Raw genomic sequence first — 23572 nt, 5'->3', positions numbered from 1 at the left:
GGATAATCGCAAATATTTTTAAGCAGAATCTTAGATCAACATAGCTGCACTTGGCCTCCTTCTGACACACAATAAACTGCTACAAAAAAAAAACAGCTGTCCGATGTAGATATACGTAATCTGTTTCCTCTCTGACTTCTTCTAAGTGCTCTCCTCTGCTCATCTACCACCTAACTGCACTCAGGAGAAAGTGTGTTACACGCTGGAAACCTGCCTATCTTTAAAAAGCCTCTCACCAGATTGCCCACTGAGAGCATGATGTTGAACTCATCCGTCATGGGGTAGTGCTCCAGGGCCATGAAGAGGGTGTTGAGCACGATGCATATGGTGATGCCAAGATCCAGGAAAGGATCCATCACCATGAACTTCATGCACTCCTTCAACTTCAGCCACCAGGGACTGCAGTCCCATATCAGGTACTTTTTGGCGAATGTATACCAGCAGGGATGGCACTTCTGCCTCGACTCCTCCAGCTCTGCAAGGAGACACAAAGGTGAACTTATTATCTCCAGGTATTTCATGTAATTCCCCTTTGAATAGGCAATCTATGCTGGTTATTCTATGCTGACTACAACTCCAAGCCCAAGCATGTTCAACACAAGAGTTTTATGGTAGCTTCAAACTGTAATAGGTACAACAGCAACCTTTAAGAAAATATATTCAACATTTTTGGCAATTAGAGAGTTTAATGAGAAGGATACCATGCTAATGCATTTATGGTAAATATAAATCAATGACCAACCATAGATTCCATAAAAAAAAAAAAAAATGGACGTAGTCTTCAGGTCTAAAAAGTGCCTGAAGTGCAATCACTGAGGGCCACTAGGGACTGGGTCCAAAAAAAACCTCCTGACTCCAATAGATTCATTATGATGTTATAAAAGTCACTAAATTCACTCCTGATCAGTGTTCTGGTGGTCTTTCTGAAAATAATTTCCTACTTAATTAAGGTATGTTTGGAGGCATGTGTGGTTTGATTGACAGTTGATAAGTGGGAGGGTGTCCTTGCTTCTCAACAGCTCGTCCAAATATGGTCCAAAACCAAGATGCTGATGGCCAAAATGCCAGACTCAAGGCTTCAGTATGGCAGTTCACAAACCAATGGATGATGCCATAGTGGGTTGTGACATGCACCCAACCATCTAGTTTAGCTTAGCATAAAGACTAAGAACAGTGGAAACAGCTGAGCTGGTTCTCTTTGAAGGTAACAAGATCATTCGACCAGGACATCAACAGTTCTAATCTTATCTGTTTAATGTATAGACAACAGCACAAACACCGAAAAACAAGATTGTTATAGTTTTATGAGAGGTGGACTATCTTTTGTCTGTGTTAACTTCCTGGATTCGTTTACAAGGTGTCATTTTTACACTAAACACAGATTTAATGTGTTATTTAGTGAACTTTGTAATTGCTTGTAGATTAAACTTTCAGACAAAACCAGCCAAGCCATTTTTACTCTTAGTGCTAAGCTAAGTTAACTTGCTGCTGGTTAAGTTTACATATTTAATAGACAGATATTAGACCGGTATCGTTCTTCTTTTTTCATTCTTGGTACATTTGCATTTTTCCAAAATGTAATGTAATCTCCCAACTATTACTTTTTATTGAAATGGACGCACCCTCCATGGCATCACTGAGAAAGCTGACAGAGCTCAAGCCTCTTTTCCTGTGCACTGGAGGAGGCTCTGTCACTGTTGGGGAAGGCTGGAGGAGTGGTCTGGGAACTGTGTCCTCTGAACTGCTAGTCTTCTGGCAGACAGAAAATACCTGAAAAGAATAAATACAAGGCTTTATTATCTCAAGGCTGAGGCTTGTTAATTAAGCTTTTCCATTATGAGAATTTACTCATCCTAATAAATGCATGTATTGCACATTTTCAGGACAGTGTCATGACACAGGCCTCCATCACTCACTGTGTCCTCCCTGACTCTCTCCATGCTGTAAGCTGGCATGGATGTCGGGGTGTGCAGACCCACAGTGGTGACTCCGTTCTGATCAAGGGAGATGTTCAGCCGGCCATTGACATTGATGATGGGGGTGAACACTTGGGAGCAGTGGCTCCTCACGCTGCCCGTCCTCCTCTTCCAGGGCGTTGCCGTTGAACTGGTGCGACTCCTGAAGACGTCCCCGTGAATGCTGAACTCGTCGTCCCCGAACTCAGCCTCCGAGTTGTTGCGAACCCGGAAGGAGCTGAAGATGCTGTTCTGGCTTCCTCTCCTGGTGCTGAGGGGGTGAGAGGAGAGCGTGGCCAGCAGAGGGTGGGCTGGCAGGGGGGACAGAGGGGGCTACAGAGAGACACAGAGGAGGCATTAGCTCCTATCACCTACAACATCAAAGACCATCTCGAGTATGTCTGAGGAGTGATGTACCATTGGCTCATCCAGGGGGTCGAACTTGTCTTCAGCAGCCTCCTCTGCTGTTTCCTCTGACAGCATCCTGTGAGATCTTCTTCTTCTGCTGCTGTTTCTCCGTATACTTCCTGCTTTCAGACAGAATGGAGACAGCTCTGGGGACAACACAGAGTCTGTCTCCTGTACTTGTCTTTTTGCTGCCAACTGCATACAGAAAGAAATTATGTCACAGAGAGTTAAGCTTATTTTTTTGTTTGTGATAGTACACAAAAAAATATGAAAATCCTGTTTGCCCTGCACCTACTCTTTGCTCTCTTCTGAGATGCTCCATGGCCAGCTGAAACTCCCTCTCCTTTTGCCAGGCCTCTGCGATAGTTGCCTGATTCTGCTCCTCGTAGGCCATGGCCACGACAGCCAGGATCAGGTTGACCAAGTAGAAGGAGCCCAGGAAGATAACCAGCACAAAGAAAACCATGTAGGTCTTCCCTGCTGAGCGCAGAGTCTGAGGGAGTTATGGCATGAAGTCAGTAATAGCCAAGTCATACATTAAAGGAAAATTATGTTTTTTTAAAGCTTGGCTTTGGCAGTTTTGGCATTATCTATGATTATGAACATAAACACAAAGCAACAGACAATCCTCAGTCTTACCCGAAAACTATGGATTCCTTATTGGATGTTAAAATGAGAGAATAAGTACCTGGAATAGCCATTACATTCTTTCATGGTCAAAATTAGTTACAATTAACCAATTAACTATTCAAGCTGCTTTCATTAATTACTTTTAATCACTTTAGACCCAAGGAACAAATTATTTCTTATTTCATTTCATTCACTTTTGGCCTCCTCATGGAGGTTCAATCTCCTTCTGGCTCTGTTTGGGTCTCCACCAACTGGCTCTTTAGCTGCCAAAGGCTCACCAATCTTTATCAGCTAGTTACTGACTGTCATTTGGTGCAGAGCTGCCTGCTCCTGGCACTTCAAACAGGGTTGATAAGAGTTGTTAAAACTGTAAAGTTATGAGCCAAATAACTCAAAACAATAAGCTGAAAGACACTATGGGCTCTATTTTAACAAATTGCGTTTTCCAGCGCTAGTGCATTTGGGTGGAGCTCAGTTCCATTTTTTCTAGTTTAAGGCTGGATAATCTGAGTACAAACTAGGGCGCATGGTCTCCAAAATAATCATAGGTGTATTTTTGGTGTGACATGAAATGAAATTCCCTTTGAGAACCACGCAAGCCTGCACCTTGGAGGATTGCTATTATATCAGTGGATTTTCCAAGTACACTTTTCTATAGAGGAAACATATCTGATCTGTTCAGATTTATGTTCACAATAATAATCTTTCACATTTTAATCTTTTTAGTTTTAATCTTTTGCATGTTTGTGCACTGCTGCATGTCCCTGTTGTGCGTCCGCCAATGTAGGTGCATATTACTCTCTTTATAATGCGCCCTTAAAGTAAAAGTAAAATACTGTGGCATTGACTGAAGTGTGCTGGTTCTTGATGGTAGATCGTGCAGTCACTGTCATGCGCCAACAACACACATAAGTTTTAGTTTTAGACCAACACGCCCATGCGTGCACTAATGGGCACCAGTGGGTTACATTTGCTACTTCAACAATGTGGGCGCTGGATGGGAAAATGACTACTGCGTCTGTCTGAAACAGGCAAAGATACTTGCGGTGCCCTTGAGGGGTAAGATACAGCCCAAAACCTGTCACTAAAGCTGAGGGAAATGCAGAGTCAGATTATAATTATCTTCATTGCGCCCCATGTCAGATTACAGTAGTCATTTGATCTACTGGGAATATTAAAAATGATTTGTCCTTAACTCTATGTTAAGCTCAAATTTGTATTTGTTTGTGTCCTTTCTGACTGGTTGTTGCTTGTCTTTATGCCCTACATTGTGTAGTTATTTGAGGTGAATTGTCCAGGTCAGTATTATTGTAAAGCTATTCTGATGTATTCTACATTGTGTTTTTGCACCAAATAACCTTTATAAAAATAAGTTAGTGCTAATAGACTTTAGATTATCATTAGAGAATACTGGTGAATAAAAAAGTGCACCTGGTGAAACAGTTTTTCCCAGTAGTCTTGAGTCATGAGTCGGAAAAGTGCCAGAAAAGCCCAGCCGAAGGTATCAAAACTGGTGTAGCCGTAGTTTGGATTCCTCCCTACTTTTAGGCAGTCAAATCCATCTGGACACTTCCTGTAATGCACAAAGAATTGCGAGACAGAAGACAGATGATTAGGGGACAGGACCGGTAAACAAAGGAACAGCACAGTGAAATGAAAAGCAGCTGGGGCAGATATAGTCTTGGTGGCGTGCGAGCTGTTTTAAGAGTTAAAAATATATCCAGTATCTACATGTAGCCATGCGGCCTTTGACTCCACAGAGGAGAGAAGCGGATGAGTTAGTAAGTACGTACACTGCTATCATCAGCAATATTTGAACTGAAGAGGGCACTTGAAACATGTTTCAGGCAGGAGCACTAAAATGCGCTGGAGCAAAAGGGATTACAGACGAGCCAGATGGATATCAAATTGCGGTTCGAAATTTTTCAGCTCGATGCCTCCATCTCTGATCTTCATTGTCAGCATAGTGGCATTACAGCAAATATTTAAGTCCAGCAGCTGAGAACAAGCTGGGCTGCCATGTCAATCTGAGGGCGGAATAATTTCGTAATGGCTGGCAAACAGCTGGGCGGGAGAGCACTGCTGTGAGAACAGCTGTAGATCTCACCAAGCAGCCAGCTAAGCAGGAATGCTCACTAATATCCAGCAGCGAGGATAGAGGAGGCTGCGTGAGGCCAGCGACATCTTTCTGTCAGGCTGCTGCTCTGCTACACGGCTCAACCTGTCACCAATCTGTTCACATCTTGTAATCAATATTGTCTTAAAGGACTGCGCGGTAGTTTGACAAATTTTGTTTAGTTCACGAATCTTGCAGACCATTTTTCCTTATCTCTAAAAGCCTCATTCATTATATAATTTATACAATTCATTTGTTTCAAGCTACGATGCTTTTTTTTTTTTTTTTTAAAGAACTGTTCCAATGAATGTTTTTCCACCTTTTTAATGTAAAGAGAACGATTTACATGATTTCTCAACACAAATTGAGTTTGACAGAAATGGTCTTTTCTATATTTGTTTACTGTGTTGGATCACACTTGCTTGCCTCTGTCCACCTATTGCTCAGAACTTCAGTCTTTGCTGTGATTATAGTCTGGAAACACCATAAGCATAAAGATTCACTTGGTGAGAAAGACGAACCAACCAGTGACCAAAGGGTGTGGCTAAGTGCACTGACATTAAAGTCAGTGATGGTGGTAGAGCTCAATAAAGCGAAATGAACAATTGTAGCAACGCTACCAAATATTGAGGAGTATTGCCTGATTAATGGTAAATGATAGCGGCATGGAAAGTATAAAATCAGTGACTTTAACGAACAAGTCATTGTTACAGTACACGGATTCCTATTTTAACCATTATTCCACTGTTTGTTGTCAGTTGTCATGTCACATGTCATGTTGAAGTTATTCACTAAGAATCCAGAAACTTCCTAAAGACACTATTTTCTGATATGAAAGTACTCTGCACAAACTGCATCTAATGATGCACTTGTTAATCCAGTGTTGTCCCTTTAAGAGCTATATGAATGTGAGACTCCTCCTGCAATTAGATGCTGTTGTAAAAAACAAGGCACCTGTGGGGCTAATATCCTTCAGGTTTCCACAATAACTGCCCTGGAGATTGCCTTTGCATACATTTATCCGGAGTTAGTGATCCTTGAGGAGAGCTGCTGTGATACACACATACAGTACATCCAAATCCCATGTACTTTACATCAAACCCAACTATTCTGTAAATGTGCTATAGTTTTTATGTATTTCCGTTAGCAGGTTCTTTAAACTTAATTATTCCTCCCAAATAATGTTGCAAATTCATACTGTACAGAGATGAATGGAAATCTGTGGCTTCCTGGAATAAGAAAAAAAGTGGAGTCCAAAATTGACAAACTGACACCATGCATTTAGAAATAGTGAAAATATAAAGTATAAATGATTTGCCAGTTTAAAAGTTATCTTATGTAACCAAAGCAACATGGTCTGGGGTGTGCAAGAGCTCTGTTAAAGCTCTTCGCTACATGTTTATCATTTTTTATAAGTATTATCTTTGAGAGTGTAGCCTCCATTTCCTGCAGTTTGTGTAACAGCAGCAGATGAACATCTGTCATTCGCAGCAGTTTTTCCTGGGTGGGGCTGGTGAGTTTCCATGCCCACATCAGCCCAGTCAAGGTCAAAGTTGAAACCGTCTATACAATCAGCCCTAATCCTTTGTGTACAGTGGCTTTAAGATGTGAGGGGATAAGCAGTTGCATTGACTCTACACTAGGTGTGATGAGAAGCAGCCTCGACCTTTGAGCAAATCATTTATCACAAACTTGTCAGCCATTGCGGCTGAAAATATCAGTTGAATATGCATCGCTGAGTGTGTGTGTGTGAGAGAATGTGCCTGGTTGTGTCTATGTGACCCTGTGCGCATGTCTGTGACATTGTGTGTGTGTGTGTGTGTGTGTGTGTGTGTGTGTGTGTGTGTGTGTGTGTGTGTGTGTGTGTGTGTCATCATAACGTATCCAAAGCTTTAATTTGGAAATCTACTCAGGGATTACTTGTTGGAATACACTCAAAAGATTAAGCATCCTCTATGTTTTACGTCCTCCATCCTGACCTGCTTAATATCTTGCCCGTTTCTGCAGCCAACCTCAGAAAGTTCCATCTAAAATGCCACCGACATTAAAAGGCTGTCTCAATCATACACCAACAAAAACATATGCTACCTTATGGTTACTTTAACCAGCCATGTCATGAATTGGTGTCACTCTAAATTTGCCATTTGTCTAACTGCTCAGAAAAAAATTCAAATAATTGCCATATTCTTGTTGATGATAGAGCAATGTTCAAATCAATTTCAGCAAAAGGTTTAATCCTGTGTTATTTTCCAAAGAGAAAAAAAGGATTAAGTCAATGAGACTGGATGTTGATCACAATGCTCTGTTTGAGCTCCACAAAACAAACAAACAAATAAACAGACAAAAAGGTCAATTGCAGTGACTCGTCGGTGGGACAGCTGGATATGTTGTATCTGCACTACTCTGATCTTACTGACCTACTATTTACCAGAGTTTAAATGACATCATTCCCCCTGAATGCCCTCAAATGTATCCTCTTTTCGCTCCGACTTGAACACAAATTACGGAATCAGATTTTACTTCTTGAGAGATTAAGTTCCTGTGTTTTTGGAGGAGACGTTACCGAGGGAGATTAAAGACTACAGGGTGGCTGCACTCGGATGCCGCTGAACATGTGTCACTACCTCCATCATGTCTTTATATGTTCCATTAACTCATTAAATCTCTGTATTAATATCAATATTAGCTTGATCCAATGCAAAAAAATTCATCTTGTCATCAAAAGGTTTAATAAGAGTTTTTTTCCCCCCCAAATTCAAGAACCTTTTGCCATATAAACTTTTTGTATAAAAGGAATAACCTTTTAAGTTAGTCTTCACAGTGGGTGGGAAAGAGAGCAGTCAGCTAGCGGTTAGCTGAATTTTATCACACCCAGGCTGACAGTAGTCTTTATTAAGACTGTTTCTCTTGTCTTTCTACCTTGCCTATGTCGATTAGCATGTTAATACAAAGATTAATGCAAGTATTATGGAGTACAAATGGACCTCGTGAACTCGTGGTTACAACATGGGAAGTCGTGTGCACCGTATGCTTGGCGTTCAAGCGGCAACGGCAACATGTGCATGTCTACAAGCCACAGAGATGAACAATTTAACATGCTAAAAGGCAGGTAACATAATGCAGGAAATGCAAAGGCACAGAGGGAAAAGATGAGGCCGTTGAGAAGATCAACATTTTCCTCAGATGTTGGCTATTATCTAAGTTATGAAGACAAACTCTGCATCACTAAAATGACAATATATTAGCTTAACATCCAACGAAAAATGAACTTCCATGGCCTCTGGCCTTTTTGTAAACGTCAGCAAATACGTTCCAGCTCGTGAACGCAAGCTTATAGAAAATCTCGAGCTCCGACATCGTGAATACCACAAGAGGGGGCCGTTCCTATGGACTCTTCCTGTGTACGCAGTAAAGATGACCCCATGTGTAAACAGCAAGTGTGTGGAAGGCTAGGTGTGAAGTGGGAGGAGCTTAAGTAAAAATCCCAATCAATTTTTGTATAGGTAACACGAGGTGATTCACAGCTGGATCACTTCTGCAGCTTGGACTGCCACCAAACTCTCTTAATTGTAACACCAGTTGAAATGATATCAACTGTGTTTCAAAAAAATACCAGTCTTTGATTGAAAAGTCTAAGGTACGAGCCAAACATCTTGAAATTGTGGGGGAGAAGAAGAAATATGACTCATACATTTTGGTGAGAAAGAAATACTGAGCTTAAAATTCCTGTAACTTCACTCAGTTATTAAAATAAGGTGTGCTTGGCTAATGCTACTTAAACATATCAGCAAACTGGGCCTTCTGAGCAGATAAATGAGGTTAGGCTTTTCTTTGGTTGTATTTGCATGCTAAAACATTTTTTTGTAAAACAAATATGCGTTAGGAGTGCTACATATGTATGGAGACTAAAATGTTCGAGTAGGTTTTCCTGTTTTAAAAGTGTAAGAAAATGCAAACATGTGACCCAAACTTCCTTGCGAAACCTTAATATCATCATCATTTTTTATTTGCTATCATCCATGAGCTTGTATTATTAACAAGAGCACCTAATGGAGGCCATTTGTTGAAGCTGCAGGATTTCAGATTCACACAGATGGGTATTTAGTACAGTATAACCCTTGAACTGGGCCTGGCATGGGCAGAGTCATCCTGTTGTGCTTGTTTCAAAAGCATTTGGATTTACAGGATTATTCAGTACGTAGGGTGAGTAGCAATATTTGGATGGTTTCACATTGTGCCTTTGATTGGGAAGTCCATCTCTCCACAAGAAAAATATGTATATGTATATATCTATGCAGTTATGGCTACATTTACTGACGTCATCTGTCAGGTTGAACTACTCCGACATGATATTTAACTTTCTTTTATCGTTTATTTTAGATAATTTCCACATCAGAAGAGACAGCAGGTTGAAGCTTGAAGCAGCATCTCTTTAAAACCAAAAAAAATTTCAATCCGAAGTGATCCAGTCTGCTCCAGTTAACCTAATCATGTCACAGAGCTTTTCAGATGATGAAAAGACCCCCCCTCTCCCCAGCTGGCAACACCATGTTTCTGCGTAAAGGGTTTCAGGGGAGCGCGGGTGATTATCCATGCCACATATCATCTTGTGTACAGCCTCTCTCATGCTACTCTCCTCCCTCCGACAGGATCATTACTTTATACATTATGCCTCTTAGTCACAGATTGAAAACATGGAGCATAAAGACCATTATCTATTATCTGTCTATTGTATCTGTTTTTACTGGTTATGTGCTAAGCTTGGTGCTCAAGCGGCTATATCCAATTACACACGCAATCAAAAGCCATTAGTTGATATTATGTAATAAATTGCAGATGATTGACAAGCAGTAAGCAGAGCAAACACTCACTTACCCTGCATCATTTCCATATCCACATATTAAGGCATCCTTTGCTCCTTCAACTTTGTAAAAATTATCTAAGGAAAGGGAGAACAGCAAATTAAAGGAAGTGAAATCTATCTTTTCTATCTTTTTTGGTTAGATAATACAGATATTGTACAACATTCGACCAATGCTTTCCCAACACCAGCCTCTGCTGTTTTTGGCAGACCTTCGCTGCTGAGGAAGTCCAAAGTGGAGTCCCAGGTCCTGTTGTTGCAGATGAAGGATGTATTGGAGCTGAACGAGGAGTTGACGCAGTGTGCGAGGCTGCGGACGCACTTTTGTCGCAGGAGCCCCATGAAGAGCTGCAGGCCGATGAGAGCGAAAACACTCAGACAGAAGACGGTCAGGATCATCACGTCCGCCAGCTTCTTCACAGATTGGATCAGGGCACCGACGATGGTCTTCAGACCTTTGAGGAAGGAGATAATGTATTGTTTGTTTGGGAACATTACAAACAGGTAATGAAGCTTAACAGCAATGTGAAGAGAAAGGACTTTTGGTTTGACCTGATACTCATCCTTACCTGGGATGACTGAGATGGTTTTCAGTGCTCGCAGTACTCTGAAGGTTCTCAATGCAGAGACATTTCCGAGGTCTACAAATTCTGTCACATATCTGGAATTTGATATGAAGAGCAAGGAGATTAAACAAAGCAGGTTTTCTTAGTTTATATTTATAACTGCGGACGTAAAGGTTTGACTTTATATTGGGTCTTTAGAGACAAAATTTCCATCAAATAATATTACGAATTTCAACTAAAAGTCAGCGAAAAAAACAGTTACATATGCTGTGTGCCAGTAACATAGAGCAAAGTTTCATATCCAGCAGTCACAGAAGAAGATTATGATTCATTTGGAATCGCGTTTCTGTCGACACAATGCATGTTAATCTAAAAATCACTCTGCTTTTATCTCTGTTTTTGGTCTCCACCATCTCCAGAGATAAACATCTGTGTTTTTACCTGCTAAATCCTCCACTTTGTTCACCAGCTAGTCTCTAACTTTGTCTGCCTGCTGTTTGGTGCAAAGGAGACAGTGCACTTTTTTGGAAAGCATTTTTGCTGAAAACATCCACCTCCTGTAGCCAAAAATGATGCTATGGCAGCAGTAAGTGAACCAAAATGGTAAATTTGCAGCCTGGGGCTGGGTGATCATTTTCTGTGGGATTATCTACATTCATGTAAAAGCTGTCGTGTGATTCAGTGTTAATATAAAAATGTGTTTGGTACCTGTAAGAAGAAGAATTAGCTGACTGAACCATAATTAATCAAAAACAAATTAATCGCTGAAGGTAACGACAGCTTTCAGTGGGTTTACACCTATTAAAAGTGATTTTGTCTCGCTGTTTCCAAACAAAGTTAATGTCCTATCAGGATGATTAGTCTTAGACAATGCAGCACCATGGAGAGGTCACCCGTCTAATCTGCCACCTGCAGCACGGTTACTGAGTCATTTCACATATATCTGTGACCTCCACAATAGGCTTATCGTTCATGTTGTTTCAAATTAACACAGAGGATGACTGATTGAACACGGTCACACTAACAGGACTTTGGATTTTGTTCTTGTTCAGGTCATTATTCCATTTTGCACAACGACAGAAAAAACATTTTAATTCAGGTGGAACTTTTTAAATACAATGTTTTACTGGTACTTTCTGCACACACATCTGCAAAATGTATTCACAGCTAATGTAAAGTCAAAAGGAACTGATGACGAGTATGAAGATGACATATACTTACGCCATAACAATGACAGAGAAGTCCAGCCAGTTCCATGGGTCTCTCAGGAAGGTGAACGGCACTATGCAGAATCCTCTGGCGAATATCTTTATGACTGACTCGAACGTGTAAATGCCAGTGAAAGTATACCTGGAAGATAATCATGGAGGAGGGAAAAAATGCAGCATTAGCACAGCAACAACTGAGGCTGAAATAAAAACCGAAAAGTATTTGTAGTAATGGAGAAATGATGACAGATTATGGCAGATTGTGTGCAAGATATGAAATAACATGCTGACACAGTTTTAAATAACAAAGAGTACTTATTATTGTGGTCAGCATTAATATATGTTGCATGTTTGGATATATGATGATAATTAATAGTACATTTAAGGTCTTATAAAAAAAAAGTATTAGTTGCTTCATACTTCCTAGTATGTGTTTTACTTCAGTGCAAATGTGATGCTATCTTTGAGAGCCAGTTAGCTTTGCTTACTATAGCATAAAGACTGGAAGCAGCCCAGCTATGTTTCACTGTTTCCAGTCTTTAAACGAAGCCAAGCCAAATTTAACAAAGAGATTGCAATGTGCTTTCTTCTTATCCAAGCCTTGGCAAAAACTGTTCCTCTTTTCACATTTCTAATATATTAATAACTGAAGTTACAAAGAGTAAAATCAACTGAAATCGCTCTGAAGCATGTTGCATGCTAAAAAAAAATGCCCGAGACCCGGTGGTGATGAACAACTTGGCCACATTGGTCACATGCAAGGCCCAGTATCCCCCCCCCCCCCCTGACATTTTAACAACCATTTTCTTCCCACACCACATGCTTTCTTCAACATGCAACTGTGGTGCTCTGAGCGCAGTGGACATCACGTGCATCATGTACTTACATGTCAACTGATTCTTCAACAGTCACTGATAAAGCAACAAACCCCAGCAGAACCCCACATTAGAACACACGTGGCACAGCGTTAGATCAGACAACAGCTCGATTACTGCATGTACTTACTCCAGGTGCTTGGTCCATGGTGCCGGATCAGACATGGCCATGAAGAAGCAGTTGGTCAGTATAGTGAACATTATGAAATAGCTAAACAACGTGGAGACAGGTTAAGGAAAGTGATGTGGTAATTTACAGTTTCACAGTCAAACAGGTTTTTTTGGTAATAAGCTGACAATATATCACAAATAAAGCAGACATGGTTTATTATAATCCTGTGACATATGTCTGTTAGGATAAACCCTCTCTGCGCGTAACAACAGCATTACAACCACACAGTAAATACGGATTATAGAAAATGTAAGTAAATTCCATTTAACATCAAATCAGAAGTGATATCAGCACTCATATGGATGGATGACATCATAACAAAGGAGCTGATGAACTGCCAACTTTGAAAGATGAAATGATCATAAAGAGTAAAGTATTTCAAAATAAAATGATTAGAGAGTCATCAGAAGAATCCTCCAAAAGTTTTTTTTTCTATAATCAAAATTTTTGGATCATTTAGATTTCATTGTCAAATGAACCAATACTTTTGCTGTTATGACTCTTTTAGCCTGAAGTTCAAAGCATTAAAATGTCACTTGCAGTTATTTATGTGGTGTTTCAGTTTCACAGAATTAATTATAGTTGATAGATATTTTAATCAAAGGCCGTTTTGTAATCTATAACATAGAGGAGGTCCAGAGGAAAGATTCCTTCCTGCATGTAAATTACGAATCATCTGTCTGAGAACTAATAGGCAGCCATCACATGATGTGAAATCTCCTTGCTCTTATTTCATTTCAGAGATTAAAAGAGGGATATGAGGGGATTTGGTTTGCGATGCCAGAGAGGACCATTACAAAGCTGTTTCAAAAATGGGACTATGAAAAAATCCAATAGAACCCTGTGAGGGGAGGAGAAGGGAGGGGGAGGAGGTGGAGGGGGGATCTGTAAATATTAGAAATTGGCTTATCTGCCAGAATGACATGCACGGAAGGGAAACACTTTTAATGCTATAAAATTCATATTATGGTGGGACATTTTTCACAGTAGTTTGTTCTCAGCAGGACATCGAGTCACATTGTGATCATCATGTCATCACAAATGTCAGGATGCTGACGTTAATGTCTTTACTTTAATGTCATTTTTAAAATCTAACAGCAATACCAGATTGTCTTTATTTATATTTATCAAGTTCCGCTTTCTGTAATCCAGATTCTTAGCAATGACAAATCTTTTTGTTTTTAAAAGCACTACATATCATCCTTCAACAAAGTAGTTCAAAGCAGGAAAACACACACACACTGTGCAATCAAAAAAGGATATGCATGGACTAAAATTCTTATGGCGATTGTTCTGAGGAAGTGAAATGGAGTAAATATGTAAAGTGCAGATGTGGCACTGAATCTGAAGATGGCCTTCCCTTTGTTAAGTACTATAAAAGTCTGCAAAGAAAAAAAAAAAAAAAAAAAAAGATCAATATCGAGAAAAATCACATTTTCAAATATTAGTTTTCAAAGTCTGTAAATTTGAAAGATCACGATGTGAATACATTTCTCAAATAGATGATGTAAAGGCACATTTTGCTCAGCTCTGCAGAGAATAGCTGCAGCAGCTCTGAGCAGCAGTTCAGCAGTTTTCTTTATCCTGAACAGGACTGACAGTATATATATATATATATATATATATATATATATATATATATATATATATATATTCTCTGTCTACCGTATGTGTAAACGTCCATCATGAGCACTTCTGCCTCAAAGAAGTGAGCGAGCAGCGAGCGCTCATACACGCGAGGCCAGTTGAGATAATGGAGGCAACTCCAAAGCGGGCTGAACCTTTTCCCCAACAGATGTGGCATTTATTTAAATATTTTTCCGCCTTTGGATAATCCTCCCATCCAGCAGCGCATCACATGCCAAAACAAAGAGACCCTGAGAATGGCTGCCACGTCCCTTTTTTTTTTCATCTCTCCATAAGCGGCCCATTAATGGGCAGCAGCCTGATCTACCAACTCTGCAAATCAAAACTTGCTAATCCTATTCCGGCATCCACAAGAGATCTAAAGAGAGATGTAGTCGCACTGGCCATGTCTCAGCTTGCAACTTTAAAGCACCACTTGCTAAATTCAGTGAAAACATCAGCTGATTTGGAGGATCACTGTCATATCATGCTAAAAAGGTCAGATGAGGGATTTACTTATCATTTAACATGCAGGAAAATGTAGCAGTAAAATAGTGCAACAGCAACAATGACACTACTCGTGTTTTTAATACATTAATTGTTTTTTGAGGTGCAATAATATTAGTGAATGTTGAAAGATACAAAACCTCAAATAGTTAATAGAGTAACTGAGAAAAATCGCTTTAATCACTATCTCCTTTCACATCAAGATTTTCCACTTTGATGCTGTATGTGTATGAATTTTTACAGTACATGTGTTACTTCTATCTGAAACTTCAAACAAATACCATGTAAGTAATGTCACAGGCTCAATTGTCTAATTTTACAATTAGAGAGATATACAATCAGCTTCTTTTACTGCTACAGATAACTGATGATGTTCAAACCTGTCTTAAGATACCAGAACTGGACAAATAAAAAACTGATACAGTCCAAGAAATGTCACTTTGGTTTGATTCATTCATGTTGTCTAGCAGTGTGAGAGCACTTTCCCTCAGCGATCAAGCACATGTCATGTACCTGTTCGTTTTCTGAAATACATGACAGGCTAAAAGCTACAGGGTGAGAAGTATTTTGAACCAGGTTTTTCTTGCTGTAATGATTCCTCCTGTTCTCTGTCAGTCCACCAGAGGATACCGTGTCAGTGTAACGTTTTGGCTCACCAAGGCATGAACAGTGAGGGGCCTTAAGACAGGTCATCATTGTAAATGAGAATTGGTTCTCAATTGATTTTACCTGGTTAAATAAAGGTCTAATCATAAAGTTTAGGCAACAAGACCACTTGGTTAGGTTCAGGAAAAGATCATGGTTTAGGGTAAAGTAAGGGATTTTAAGTAAATAACGTTACTTATGTCCCTTAAGTTACTTAACATGTGTTATGCATATGTTACATTATGGAACCAAATTACTTACATTAACCAAAAGTAATGGTGCATTCTGACCGAAGGCGTGAAAGGATGCAAATTTGAGGCGGCCGACACAAAAAGTGTGAATTTGCATCTGTGTGAGTTGTAAATATTGAACTTGAGCAGCTATGCTCCCACGAGTAACGTGAGGCAAATATTTGTTCGGTTAGGTCTGAACACAACATATGTCTTGGACTCGCACATCAGTCTTCCCGGTTACAGTCCAGTGTTTGTGCCATCCAGCCATTTGCACTCTTTGTACTTCACCTCATGACCTCCATCCCATGACCATCTTTTTTGATCCTGGTTGTACTTTCCATACGTGGCAGAAGGTGACACAGACACGGTGTCCTCCAGAGGACTGTGGGATACTGGGATGCTTGGTTCTTACTAGCCATTAAAAGATCCCGTCCTAATGTGCTTTCAGTGTAAGAGATGGAGGACGATGTGCAGACTCCTTCAGTTCAAAAATATAAGTTCAACTGAGGCTAACATGAAAATAATCATCAAATTAATTTAAATAACCATTTAAATTGCTCAATTACTTCCACAGGCACTGAATCCAGCTGTTTACCTTTTTTTTAAAGTTACTTCTAATCACTTGTCGTCAGTTCATCCACCATTTAACCCACCACACATACTCTCTCCCACTTACACATTCAAGCACTCACCCTCTGGTTCTTGTAGTAAAACGGATCAATGTCTTCCAGTGGCACCCCGATAAGTTCTGCTGGGATGTCACCGAAGATGCGCGGCAGCTGCTTGCCTGCCTCCAGGTCGGCCCTGGGTTTGGGTGCCTCTGCGTTCCTGTGAGCGTCGTGGCTATCCTTGGCGTTCTTGGCATGCTCATCCGCAATCCGCTGCTCCAGGGCAGCCAAGGATTCGCGAGTGAACCGCCGCAAGCCATCAGGACCTGTTGGTAACAGCATGGCTGCCATCTTTTCATCCTGATTCTCCGGTACTAGAATTTACTTACAGCTATATGGGCAGGGAAGTGGGGAGGGAGGACATGAAAAGAGCAGCGAAGAATAAGTAATTATACAGGCTAACTAAAATACAGTAACAGAGATTATTGGATGTATTCAGTCACTGCATAAACCAGTTGACCTTCCAATGTGTTTTTGTATCAATAGTTGGCAAAACAAAATGAAAGTGTCTAAGTTTTCAAATAACATTTTATGTAGACAAAGGATGAAATGACTATAGTGTGAAAAGAGGTTGACAAAAGTGACAAACATTTCCTTCAGAACATCTTAGAATATTTCAGCTAATTATTTTTATTTTGCTTCACTGTTGATTGTGTTTCTTGATAAACCCACTGCCTGTTGCACACTGTATGCTACATGCCCGATCACCAAACAAAAAACATATCAATTTACTACTAGTATTTAGTAGCCTAAGAATCATATATTTTGTGTAGGAGTTGGTGGAGACCAAATCAGAGCTTGAAGAGTGAATATTGGGCTCAAACTCACCAGGTGGCCACATACATGAGTCCACATGATGTTGTCTGTTATTTGTACATAATAGACACTGTTTGCTAACATATTTGCAATATCAACTTTTTGAGGTGACTACATGCATCAATATACAGTATATTTTCCAGCTTGGAGTGCTTTCCCCAAAGGTAAAAAATCTGTAACTGTAGGTTTAAAGTCAAAAACAAGATTATCTTATTCTTTTGATTGGAGGATCGTGCTGAAGGAGGTCCGGAGAAATGATCCGAACTGCTCACTGTTACCACTGACTACCAACCTTCTGTTATCCAACTGTATGTGTCAAACCAAGGCCTCCATCGTTCAAAGTAAGGAGAATGAAGTCCACGCTCTATAGCTGTGACAGAGGTTTTTACCAGGACACGTTTAGTCTGAGGATCCCTGGTTTGATTGCTGGCGAAATGAGGGAAACTGCAGAACGTGGACATCAACCTTCCAGTAAATTTAAAGCTGTATTTACTTATTTTTTTGTCTCAATATCCACCCTAAACACCAAAATGACCTCATGATGCTCATGCTCTCAAATTGTGTGAGTTATATATAGTAAGTACTCTGACAAAACCACTCAGTGCGTCTTTAAAATGCATGTTATATAAATCCTTGTTTTCATGTTATGACGCAACAAGATAACTTTCACTGATACAAAATGTAGAAACTATGATCTCACATGTTACTTTGTTCCGTTATATTACTGCAGGTAACTCCAATAGTAAACATTTTCACTTACAATCATCTTTTTATAAATCTGCCAGGCTCTGAACCAGAACATGCCAACCCAATATGTAAATATATTGTACAACTATAGTTTGAGCAGTTTGAAATCCTACTTGTGGATGTCTAAAATTCAAAATCTAAAAGGTGCACATCTGCTCTACTTATCAATGTCTGAGAAGTATTAATACAACTTGAGAAGCTTGAAATCCTACCAGATGTCTAAAATCCGAAGTTTAAAAGAAGGACAACTGCTTTGTTCTTGTTGGCAAACTCTGTCCCTGTGGACTAAGGATTTAGACAGGTCATATGATCAGAGACTAAAGCCACTGTCTAAATAAAGACAATAATAAAGGCCTTTCCATCACCAAAAATTCACCCGTACATGGAATTGTTTTTAGACAGTGGCAGAGCCTGATATTTCAATAACAGGAAAAGCTTTCCAAAGAGAGGATTACATTTCTATGTTCCCCTTTTGACAGAAATATAATTGTATCCTTTTCATATTGACTAAGCTCAGTGAGTTTTCCATCTCCTGTCCTGAAATGCATTGATCCCTTCACACGCCCAGCCAGACGTTAGTTATCTGCTTTCACTTGATCTGCTTATTTGGCACAGGTTGATCTCAGATCAGCTCGTCTCGTACACTGAATCCAGTGTGTTCTCATTTGCTCTCAAAATAAAGAGGTTAAGGTCCATTTGCGACGTCACAAAGCAGATAAACAGGTTCAAAGCAATGATACTTCTGTCATGCTGTGACAAATCGTTCAGAGAATCACAGTCCTAACTTTTTATATAAAAGGTGATGAATGATACAGAGCAGTAAGGAGCCATGACGATGACCCAGTCTGTGGAGTACACATCGAACTGTATGTGAATGTCATCAATCTACAGCGTGCACAGTTGTGTTTTGCATGTCAGCTTACGAGGAGGAAATGGTTGTAGAGTATTACACTCCACAGAGAGAAAAAAATTATTTTAGTTGAATGAAATTAATTCCCATAACTGCCAGATGTGATATTTTCATCATCACTGCAAATAATTAAGATAATTAGATTGAAAGTAGAACACAGCCATGGACTGGCAGTTTTGACATGCACATGAATGCACCACCACACACACAGGCATCGTGACACCAGTCCTGCAACACGACGCTGAATGCTGAGAAATAAATCAGTGATGGCAGATTTTATTATATTTCAGAAAATGTATAACTTTGCATTAACTACGTTTCACAGTAAAGACTATAAAGCTGCTCTGGTTTTATCGATGAAATTGATGATCAAAAGTTAACACAATGCTAACTTCTTTTTCCAGCATACGTCGGGGTGGAAGTACCTGACTCTAAAGCTAAAATTATACTGGGGACATAACTCAAAACTCTCAGTGGTGACGTTATGTGAAAGAGACATAATTTCTTTTAAAAATGCTGAGATATCAGTGACAGGTATTTACTGAATTTGTTTTTTTTTTTAACAACAAGTAGCTTTAAACAAGACAAAAAAGCTTCTATTGCACTGCGAAATCATTCAGGATCATTCAATAAATCCTGAAAAAAAAAATCACAAAGTGTGATGTTTTGGACCTTATTTTGATGTGAGGTTTCTTCTTATCCCTGAGGAGAACGGGGGCTGCACAGGAATTGTAATCAGTCTTGAATAGTATTAGTGGAACTTAGTAACTAACGTACATCATGTTTCTTAGTGCCTCTGAACATTTTTAATTTGACAAATCAGTCTTTACTTTTACTGCAATCGGCATAGAGAAGAACATATTTGCTGTTTGGGGAGTGAAATACTCAAAATTTACATTTTCCTCTCAGTAAAAGTGAAACAATTTATGATTTAACCATAAATATCTAAGCTTGAGAGAAAAAAGAATGAGGAAATATATAATTATGGCTATGTTCATCCAAATTTGTCAGATTTTTATGGCACGGTTCCCAGGTTACTGCTTAGAACAGATGCCCTGTTAAAATATGATGAACAGCATTACTGTCGGAAAACAGTATAAAGATCTCTTATTTATTTGCAGTCTTAGTATCTATTTGAAGATATTTTTGTAGTTTTAAGTACCAAAAATGATCTCAGTAAAGTTTTACATCTCCTCTTTTAAGCTACTCTCAGGAGTTCTCTGGAGGCTGTTTTGTATTTGTGTCTTTAAGGCACATTGACATCAATCAATTCTGATTGGCTGACTCTTTTCTGTGTGACGCACGTCCAGAACAACCACAGGTTTTCTTTGATTTTGTTTGCTAGCTCCACGACAGAATGACTGCTCTGTGTTTATTTCTACGTAAAAAGTTGGGCAGTGGGCCGTGCAGAAGGCGGACTTATGGCATGTGCATGAGTTTGTGATGTCACAAACTTACTGGAGTCTAATCGGCTTGTTTGAACAGCACAGTTGCTGCTGTGTGTAGTTTCTAGTGGGTTCAGAGTTTTTACAGCACTTTTACAGCATTTATAGCGCCGACATCTGATTTATAATCAAAAAATAAATAGAAATATGAATTTATAAAAAAAAAAAATGAACTTTTAAAAAGATTGATTAAAAGTTGCTTTGAAATGGATGTATAAATTGTCATTTTAGGTTGTAGCTCAAAAAATGTCTCTACGTGTCAGGAGTCACATCTTTTCTTTGGAGTTTGCCAGAGCGTGACTTTGTTATTTTTCTTTTGAAGGACTGAATCACTCTGGCAAAGAAACATTTTCTTCACATTGTCATTGTCCAGTCTCTGACTTCACTTTGTCACAACCTGGCGTTCCTATATTACCTATGATGTAACTTCAATACAGTTTGGTCAAGATTCAGGTGAATTATACTACTAGCGGACAACTTTCTAACTCCACCGACCCAATTTGCACACACAATCTTCATTTTTCAACTATAGTCTTCAGCCACACAAACACTGCCTCAAGTGAGGTCACAGTATCAGACGTCACACAGCTCCCTCTGGAGCCACAGCAAGATTTAAACAACTTTTTCACATACAGTGTAATACTTCTCAACAGTTGTAAACACACTTTGTAAATTCATCAAAGTTCCCCTTTAAAGAGATATAATTTACCATTGACAAAAACTGGTCCCTCCATCTTCATTTCCAATGTCTCAAATAACTCTGGAGCAATTACCAGCTCATAAACAGCTCTGTTATCAGAATATGCTACTATTTTTCTGCACTCTGGATTTGTATCTACAGAACAGGGCCCAGTTTAAGTTTTGTTCAGTTTCCACGTCCAGATCGGTCCATATTTTACCCACAGAAGATTTTGACAGGAATCAGAGTTATTACCTGGAAACTGCAGAGGCTGAAGAGCCTGAAGACACGTCTGACATGTCAGTCATTATTCACTATTCATAGTCAGATTAGTGGTGTCATTTAGGACTGCTTTGTTTGGGTGTTCACATGCTGATGTTCTCATCTTTCTGACTGTTTATAGGTCTGTTGAAGCTTTTTCTGTTTGCCTTCTTACATCATGAACCAATACTTGTAAAATTTGTCACACAGTGTATGTTGTCTGGTAACAGCAGGAATTACATATTGCCAAAGAAGCTACAAGCAATATGTAGAAGTTTGGAAGTCAAAGTGTACATGTTGTCTGTTCTTACAGGGCCATGTTACATGTCTGTCGCCCTCTCAGAGCTTCATACAGTGATCCTATGTGCACAGGCTGGACTGATGACCTACTTCTTTGGTAGAAACCTTTCAATGTAATTGCAGCAGATAGCTTAAATACGTAGGTTACAAAAGGTATAGACCTACAAAATGAGAAAAGGGCGAAATTATTAAGGTGACTAAGGTGATTGAAAATCCCTTTTATGGCCTCTGTTGTTTCAGAGATCAAATGTTTGGCTACTTTATGCCTCACAAAAAAAAAAACAACTGGGCAACCTTAAAACTAGTTACATCATTGAACAAAAAGATCATCAAGATTTTAAAAGAAAGATTCTGGTTTGGGATGTCATGAATTGCATTAATCCCATCATCACATATCATTATGTAATGTGTCACCCATCACATATGAAACAAAACATATTTCTTTATAAATAAAACACATTTTGCCACAGCCAGAACTCATGCAAGTAAAATACCAAATTAAGTGTGTTTTGATAGCTTAAGCATCAAAACAGCCTTTTTTTTTTAAGAAAAATATTTTATTTTTGTATTGTATGAAGTTCTCTGCCATTAGGTTATTAAAAGTCAAAACAAATAAAACAAAGCAGTTAACAAATGCTGCCAGACTTTACTCCTTCAAAAGTTGTTTACTTTCTGTGATGCCACACACATGAAATATTAATGCAAAAATCCTCACACAAATAGATACTTACATGTGAAACTCTGAGTTTTACAGCATAATTTCCAGAGTTAAGTTCTTTGGGATTCAGAAGAAGAAACAGCCAAACCCTCCGTGCAAAATCCATGTCTTCTTTTCAAGGCTTATTTCGCTTCATCGTGGACACAAACTCCAAACAACAGAGCAGCAAAGTGTCACCAGAATCCAAAGTTTAGCGTTAAGAGGGACTTCTAGGCAAACACCAGTGGTCTAATCACCCTTTGTTGGAAAGCTGCCACAGGTGCGATGTGCAACATGTCCTCTTCCCGTCCATTCGTGAAGCTCTTCCGTATTCATCCCACAGAGGAAAGGTCCCGAGCCGCGGAGCGTGCAGAGGATGCTGCGCTGTCTTCAGCAGCTGCGCAGCGGCGGGCAGAGGCGCACCTCGATTTGCCCTTGAGCAAGAGCGCATGACGGAGGGAGGATGCTACTGGACCATAGAGGATTACCGCGCCTGCGAGGCGCCCCATGCCACACTTAAACATGGCAGAGAGACATGCTGAGGGAGCTGTCACTTTTGCCACATCATTAAAACACAGACCAGCATACAGGAACACTCCGAAGAAACTTGAACTTTGTTTAAACCCAAAGTTACGAGTTGGGAAGACTGGATCTTTCATGTTCACATACAGGACAGAATGCTGCTTTATTATCATGTAAACAAGTCATCTGAGCATTGAGTTTTTGCTGGCAGTCTATGTAAGCTCAGCCATGTATGGATTTATTAAAGTAGGCCTACAGGCCGAATCATTTCACTAGTTCTGCATTTGATTTGTTTCAAATACAAAATAAGCTCTTTGACGTTGCAGTTGGATATATCTGACTGAACCTTGTAGTGACAGACAGCATGTGATGAAGGCCTGCTGCTAAATTTCACTGATGTCAACAATCGGAAGAGCTAATCAATTAAATCTGCGGCTGTGAACTTGATTTGGTAACCAAACATGTTGCGCTTGGATGAACCCTAAAAGGACATGGGTTCACACGATCAGCCGTGTTCCCAGTGCGCTGGAGGGGGGGATGGTGGGATGGGGGGGGTCGTTTTGGATTACCTACTCAGACCTTTTAGCCCATGTCTGAACTTCACCCTCTACTGGCCAATAGTCTTTATGACAGGGCAGCCACCACATATCGCCGAGGTCACGTCCTTAATATGTTTTTACTATTACTGAGAGGGATTTTATATTGTGTAATTAAAACCATACACC

The 23572-nt window shown here is 39.7% G+C and overlaps 1 protein-coding gene across 1 annotated transcript in view; it reads right to left on the bottom strand.

Moving 5' to 3' along the window:
• LOC138207281 (sodium channel protein type 2 subunit alpha-like) overlaps positions 1-22442 on the bottom strand; it is a 42352-nt gene extending 19910 nt beyond the window's left edge. Inside the window, exons 1-14 of the mRNA XM_069164399.1 lie at positions 22360-22442; positions 16495-16801; positions 14055-14173; positions 12750-12839; positions 11758-11886; positions 10540-10631; positions 10183-10425; positions 9985-10048; positions 4425-4566; positions 2659-2856; positions 2373-2558; positions 1917-2288; positions 1623-1752; positions 237-475 (exon numbers count right to left, since the gene is read on the bottom strand). Coding sequence (XP_069020500.1) covers positions 237-475; positions 1623-1752; positions 1917-2288; positions 2373-2558; positions 2659-2856; positions 4425-4566; positions 9985-10048; positions 10183-10425; positions 10540-10631; positions 11758-11886; positions 12750-12839; positions 14055-14173; positions 16495-16761 — 2271 coding nt within the window. The 5' untranslated portion in view covers positions 16762-16801; positions 22360-22442. The remainder of the gene's footprint in view (positions 1-236; positions 476-1622; positions 1753-1916; positions 2289-2372; positions 2559-2658; positions 2857-4424; positions 4567-9984; positions 10049-10182; positions 10426-10539; positions 10632-11757; positions 11887-12749; positions 12840-14054; positions 14174-16494; positions 16802-22359) is intronic.
• Between the last annotated feature and the right edge of the window lie 1130 nt (positions 22443-23572).

The sequence above is a fragment of the Embiotoca jacksoni genome, unplaced genomic scaffold (genome assembly GCF_022577435.1).
Source record: "Embiotoca jacksoni isolate LCO1_2020_lvr unplaced genomic scaffold, fEmbJac1.0.p SCAF_31, whole genome shotgun sequence".
Taxonomy (NCBI): Eukaryota; Metazoa; Chordata; class Actinopteri; family Embiotocidae; genus Embiotoca; species Embiotoca jacksoni.
This window is presented reverse-complemented; position numbering and strand designations above follow the sequence as displayed.